This window comes from Babylonia areolata, chromosome 35 (assembly GCF_041734735.1).
Source record: "Babylonia areolata isolate BAREFJ2019XMU chromosome 35, ASM4173473v1, whole genome shotgun sequence".
In the NCBI taxonomy this organism is placed as follows: Eukaryota; Metazoa; Mollusca; class Gastropoda; order Neogastropoda; family Buccinidae; genus Babylonia; species Babylonia areolata.
Genome location: NC_134910.1, coordinates 11,790,178 through 11,797,378, shown reverse-complemented (window position 1 = coordinate 11,797,378; position 7,201 = coordinate 11,790,178). Strand labels below are relative to the sequence as shown.

General features: G+C 40.9%; 1 protein-coding gene across 1 annotated transcript in view; it reads left to right on the top strand.

Moving 5' to 3' along the window:
- Positions 1-1,363: 1,363 nt before the first annotated feature.
- Positions 1,364-7,201, top strand: part of LOC143277882 (uncharacterized) — a 28,934-nt gene continuing 23,096 nt past the window's right edge. Inside the window, exons 1-4 of the mRNA XM_076582832.1 lie at positions 1,364-1,421; positions 2,880-3,016; positions 3,856-3,906; positions 4,653-4,759. Coding sequence (XP_076438947.1) covers positions 1,387-1,421; positions 2,880-3,016; positions 3,856-3,906; positions 4,653-4,759 — 330 coding nt within the window. The 5' untranslated portion in view covers positions 1,364-1,386. The remainder of the gene's footprint in view (positions 1,422-2,879; positions 3,017-3,855; positions 3,907-4,652; positions 4,760-7,201) is intronic.

The window sequence follows — 7,201 nt, the reverse complement described above, 5'->3', positions numbered from 1 at the left end:
CATGATCTGATTGAACAAGAGCTATAAACATTAAAAAAAAAAAAAATCAAATAAAAGGATTTAACGTATTCGCTTTAAAACATTGATTTAGTAGATGAAATTTGATTACTCTTGACTATGTGGTACTTTTCCATTTTCTATCCAGTTAGTCACAGTTAAAATCCTCACGTAGTATTCATGCAAAAGCATAAAGACAGTCTTGTTTGGTGTTGTCTTTCTGTCAGACGTGATCAAAGGGACGAAACTGCGGCTTTGTTCAAAGAAAGGGAACAAACATAATAATTGCTTTCCCTTGGACTGTTAAACAATATTGTATTTTGACAAAGGCAAAAATAAAACTTTCTTTTGTTTCTTTATTTTTTTCCATTTCTTTCTTTCATTAAATGTCATCAAAATCTTGACTTGATCAAAGGGACGAAACTGTTCATGAGACGAACAGAGGCTTTGTTCAAGAAAAGGGAACTCATTTATTGCCTCCCTTGTACAGTGACTCGGAAGCAGATTTAATTTTTCTTAAAAAAACAAAAACAACAAAACTTTTTATCTTAATGTTCACCATAGAAATGCTGAAAATTTGACGTGTGTAACAGGACTGCTTAACAGGTGAACGTATTGAAATCATGATCACATAGAATGGTGATTTTAGACTCCGTTGAATAAAGAATGAATAAATTAAGAAATAATTGTCTTCTTCTTCAAGATGAGTCGCCACATTCTACATGTTGATTCATTTTCGCCATTTGTACTGGGAGGGGTGCTGTATTTTCCCGTGGCAGTGTCTGAGACAATCCAACCCAGCCTAACCTGACTTATTTGACTGTATTTGTCACTGCAGTGTAATTTGTAAGAGACGAGTTGAAATTATCATTATTTATTTATTTTTTTTAAGTTGATGTGGTATCGCAGTAGGAGTTAACTGAATTCGAATCTGTCCTCACACTTTGATGCGTCTTTGAAATAAACTTTGTGTGTGTGTGTGTGTGGGTGTGTGTGTGTGTGTGTTCTAAGCATTCTCAGCTGTCTTTTCACCAGAGTATAATTTACTCTTCCTGTGTTCATTCGCAATTAGACTAGTTTTTTGCTTTCTCCTCCAAATTCCATTTGTGAAAAAGTAATGACTTCTAAATAACTTCGCGATGGCATCTAAATTTCGACACTTACTTACCGTTTTATGTATAGAGTAATACTTGATATATTAACAACAAATATTTAAGAGATATTTCTGCAGCCCCTTGCCTTCTTCACACACGTTATTCGCATTGCGACTGTTGCCTTCATCATCACGGCAATGACGTCAAACTGTAAACAGCGATTCCCAAACTGGCATGGGTTCCCAAACTGGCATGGACCTACACCAGAACATTGATCGTCCATTGAAGCCCCAAAATGGCGTCCAACGAGTCGATCATGGCGACACAGATGTAAGCTTTTGATTCTCTTTTTCTTTTGTTTTAGTTGCATGAAAAGCGATTAAGATTGCGCAAATAGTTGTTTAAGACTTTTTCCAATCAGGGAAATTTGTTATTTGATTTACTTGAATTATACGCCTGGGGAAGATCTCGACCACTCCTCCACCGCATGTTCGTCTTCAGTGGTGTGGACCCATTTGCAAAATTTATGTGAACAGCACTTTCTTCAATTTTTTATGCGTAAAACGAGTCTCAGATGAATAAAAGAATCGACAAAATATATGGTGCATTCGAAGTTCATTCAAAGATAAAATGTGAACATCGTTCAACTTTGGATGGGATCTGTATTTGCAAGAATTTCGAACTTGGGCCTCGGACACAAAGAATCGTAAACAGAACGCAACATTTTACGATCCAAACAGGAACTGTTTCATGACCGGTTTGAAACTGTTGAACTTCGTGTGGTTTGGGCAAAGCAGAAAATTGGTGCATGTGTGTGTGTGTGTGTGTGTGTGTGTGCGTTATTAGTTAAATAATTATCCTGGATCTCTAATACTGTGATACAACAGCGTTTTTTTTTCCTCAGAAGTCCACAGGCATTCTATGAGTGCATAGGATGCTTTGCTTTTTGATTGATTGATATGGATATTTTGATGCTTTTATTTGCAATCAGTGTAGCACCAGTGGACAGGACATAACAAACAAAACAAACAAATGTTTCAGCATGGTTTGAACCTTGTGTTGCCCCTCAAGTCTTAACTTGGTTTCACATTCTATTCATTTTCATTTGTTGAGCTTCTTGAAAAGATATTGGTGATTGGGATGGAGAAAGGGGCATTACTGCTGCAGATTTCCACTTGTTTATTTTCTTGTTTTGGCATTATCAAGTGCAATTGATTTTTAAATTGACTGCTCTAGGTTGATAGGGAATAGCTTTCCCCTGTTGAAAAAGGTAAGCAATAGAAAATGATAAAAAACCAAAATAAAAAAAGAGGTAAAAGGAAGAGTGATGTGTGTGTGTGTGTGTGTGTGTTTGTGTGTGTGTCTTCAGTTTAACGTCTTTCCACTTGAAGTGATATTAGAGTGATGTGTGTGTGTGTGTGTGTGTGTGTGTGTGTGTGTGGTGTGCTTATCTTATGTCTATGTGAGTGTGTATCATGTGTGTGTGTGTGTGTAATGTGTGTGTGTGTGTCATGTTTCTGTTGTGTGTGTATCATGTGTGTGTGTGTATCATATGTCTGTTGTGTGTGTATCATGTGTGTGTGTGTGTGTGTGTGTGTGTGTGTGTGTGTGTGTGTGTGTGTGTATCATGTCTGTGTGTATTGTGTGTGTGTGGTGTATGTCTGTCTATGTGTATCATGTCTGTTTTCATGTGTGTGTCATATGTTTGTATGTGTGTATCATATATCTGTGTGTATGCCATGTCTCTGTGTGTGTGTGTGTGTGTCATGTCTTGTGTGTGCTGCACAGGATGCCTCCGTACACGGACAGCCATATGCCGCCGTTCATGCCCATCAACGTACTGGTGGACGGCCGTCAGATGACCATCCCTATGCCCCACACCCAGCACAATGGGGACCGCATGAACATCTACCAGATCAACCAAGGTGAGAAGGATGTGTGTGTGGGGTGGTGCGGGTGGGTGTCTGTGGGGGAGGGGGCTGAAGGGAGTATGTGTGCGTGTGTGTGTGTGTGCAGCATAATGGGGACTGCATGGACATCTACCAGATAAACAAAGGTGAGAGAAGGGATGTGTGGGGTGGTGGTGGGGTGGGGAGTGTGTGTTTGTGTGTGTGTGTGTGTCTCTGTGTGTGTGTGTTTGTGTGTGTGTGTGTGTATGTGTGCAGCACAACGGGTACCGCATGAACATCTACCAGATCAACCAAGGTGAGACGGGTGGTGGTGGGTTTGTGGGGAGGAGGGAGGGAAGTGTGTGTGTGTGTGTGTGTGTGTGTGTGTGTGAAGCACAACGGGGACTGCATGAACATCTACCAGATCAACCAAGGTAAGAAGGGTGTGTGTGTTGGGGGTGGGGGTCTGTGGGGGGAGGGGGGGGGAGTATGTGTGTGACTGTGCGTATGTGTGTGTGTGTGTGTGTGTGTGTGTGAATCAAAATCAGAATCAGTTTTGATGTCAGTTAAACCTTAACAAGGTTTATTAGACAGGCATGCAAAGTTACATGTATACATGTATCACACACAAAAAGTGTGTGTGTGTGTGTGTGTGTGTGTGTGAACAACTATATGTGCATCATATACATGTACAGTTCAGCCAAGGTGGGTTGTGGTTGGGAGGTGTTGGAAGAGAGAAAGAAAAGGTGAGGGGTGGTGGAGATTCTCCGTGTATATTACGGTGAGAAAGAGAGAGAGAGAGAGTGTGTATCACTGTATGTGTGTGTGTGTGTGTGTGTGCATAACCTTTCTCATGATTTCTGTTAACTTTGCAGACAATAACTATGTGGTGCAAGTTCTTGGCAACAGAGGATATCACACCCCAGGTATGTATAGCGTGCATGTCACTCTGTGTTTGAGTGTGTGTGTGATGAGTGTGTGTGTATTGTGTGTCAGAGTGTGTGCCTGTGTATGTAGAGTGTCAGCCTGCCATTCTTACCATCCATGGTTCGAGTCCAGGTTGTACTTGAACCTGGTGGGTTTAACTAAAGTGGAGATTTTTTTCTGATCTACTTTGCAAATCCATAGACTCACCTCTGTCGTATATATATATCCACAAGCATAAAATGCAGATTATATACACAGTGCATTGCCAAGTAATAAAACAGCAGGAATTTCTTGTGATGTGGTCACATCCACTGAGACAACAATAGGACATGTATGTGTCCTGACTCGCCCAGAGATAATAGGTTGGGACAAAACCATCAAATGGGACATTGAAAGTTCCATGCAAATACCACTCATGAAAGAACATTGTGGCTGCTTTCATGGTTTTGGGGAGGGTGCCACGTGGGGGTGAATTTGCTGTACATGTCATAGCCTGCATGTCAAATGTGTATGCTTGGGAGGACATACACAAAAATAGGAGGAATGCATGTCAGAGACAGTGACTGAGTGAGAGAGAGAGAGAGAGGTGGAAGAAGAAACAAAAGAAAGAAAGAAAGCATAAGTTTGCATAAAAAGTGATAAAGGTTGAGGTTTTGCATCCTGTCGCGGATGTCATAAAGATGATGTAGGAAGTAAGGAAGGCACAGCTGTCTCATGCGGAGATCAATGTTTCTCTTCCCGCCAGGTGTGGCACATCACCAAGCTGCTCACATGCCGGTACCGGTATCAGAACGACCTTCTGACCTCATGCACCTTGACCAGTATCAGTATGCCCAGCCTCAGACCTCTGCGGTAGGTGTATGGCTTTTTGTGCTTTCCTCATGTTTGTTGGAGATAGAAAATGAACAGATCTGGCAACATCCATGCTGAGTACAAGGTGTTTGTGTGTTTGCACAGTAAAATATGTGGTGCTTGTATGTCTGCTAATTGAAGTGTCTGTAGTAAAAGGAAGTTAAGGTAGTAACTGTTGGAGTTGGAATGAACTGCTGATGTCTCCCTTTTTCTTTCCCCTCCTCCCTTCCTCTCTTTCTCTTTTGGTCAGTCTGTCTCTCTCTGGTCTATGTTTCTGGTCATACGTTTTACTTAGCATTGTCTGGTTAGTTTCACTTTATCTGTGCCACTGGTCTTTTTTTCTCTAGATGCTTTTTTTTCATTCGGTTTTGTTTTTTTTTTGTTTTTTTTTCAGTTTGTGCATGTTGAGTGTTTGGCATAAAGTTTAATGTTTTTTTCCATTTGTATTTTCAATTTCAGTGTTTGTGCGTTTTCAGTTTACCTGACAGTTACAATTTGTGCAGCAAATGCCCAACACTCAGCTTCTATCACAGACTGACCTGTTACAGTTGGGCCAACAGCAAAGTGAGAGCTGTGGTTTCTCCACTGCCATGGGAAATCATTTACAGTTTAGTCTTTTTGTGAAGGACTATGACTCTCAAACTAGGAGGCAAAATTGCCCTGGCTTTCAGTGCTGCAGCCTTGGGGGGGCTAGTTGGCCTTTGGGAACTCTTCCAACACTGACTGTTCTAAAACCCTCTTGGCCAAGAGAGTGGGGATGTAACTTTGGAAAGACGCTCTCAACTGAAATCAAATTCTAGCCGGGATCGTGGGGACGGCAGTTACCTCCTCGGCTGTTTTGATGGTCATAGTCAAACACGGCTGACCATCATACACGTATGATGCAGGTCAACAGCAACAATAACAAGACAGGCAAGGCCTTCAAGACTCACTTGTGATAAATTAAGTCCCCTAGCATTAATTACAGAGTAACTTCCCTTTTTTACTATCTGCACCAAAACGTTTGCAAAATAAATAAAAATTCCATGCTTAGCAAAAGAAGTTCCTGTTTGAACAAAAAATGATAATAATGACTCCTCTTGTTGTTGTGTCAGAATAAGAGGTCAAAGTGCCAAGTTTAGAGAATACAAAAAATATAAATATAACAGTAAATGCAGTTTGCATATAATTAGGCTTCTTTTTTTTTTAAACTTTTTTGTGCCCATCCCAGAGGTGCAATATTATTTTAAACAAGATGACTGGAAAGAACTGAATTTTTCCTATTTTTTATGCCTAATTTGGTGTCAACTGACAAAGTATTTGCAGAGAAGATGTCAATGTTAAAGTTTACCACGGACACGCAGACACACACACACACACACAGACAACCGAACACCGGGTTAAAACATAGACTCACTTTGTTTACACAAGTGAGTAAAAAAACCCAAGTTTCCGCCACGGACACGCAGACACACACACACACACACACACACAGACAACCGAACACCGGGTTAAAACATAGACTCACTTTGTTTACACAAGTGAGTAAAAAAACCCAAGTTTCCGCCACGGACACGCAGACACACACACACACACACACACACAGACAACCGAACACCGGGTTAAAACATAGACTCACTCTGTTTACACAAGTGAGTAAAAAAACCCAAGTTTCCGCCACGGACACGCAGACACACACACACACACACACACACAGACAACCGAACACCGGGTTAAAACATAGACTCACTCTGTTTACACAAGTGAGTAAAAAAACCCAAGTTTCCGCCACGGACACGCAGACACACACACACACACACACACACAGACAACCGAACACCGGGTTAAAACATAGACTCACTCTGTTTACACAAGTGAGTAAAAAAACCCAAGTTTCCGCCACGGACACGCAGACACACACACACACACACACACACAGACAACCGAACACAGGGTTAAAACATAGACTCACTCTGTTTACACAAGTGAGTCAAAAATAAAGAAAAGAATGACAAAGGAGAGAAGTGTTGTGAGCAACAGGCATGTTTATACTTCAGTAGTGGGCGTGTGTGTTCTTTTCTTTGATTTAACATCTTTTCACTTTGAGTGATACTAGTGTGTGTGTATGTGTGTGTGTGTGTGTGTACACGGATATGCGTGCGCATCGATGTGTGCATGTATGTATGTATGTTCGTTCGCACATTCAGTTGGTTGGTCATTGGTTTAACAACATGTGTTGCATGTGTCTCGGTCTCACATATATGAATACACAGGTGTAGAACTTTGTACACATGCGTGTCGGGTAATATGGGTTTTTATACTGATGTTGTTTTCAGTTCTGATATGATCGTGTGTTATAAGCAACCAAGATGATAATAATGGTAATGATAATGATGATATGATAATAACACAGGGTTATAACGTTAATATAAGCAACCAAGATGATAATAATGGTAATGATAA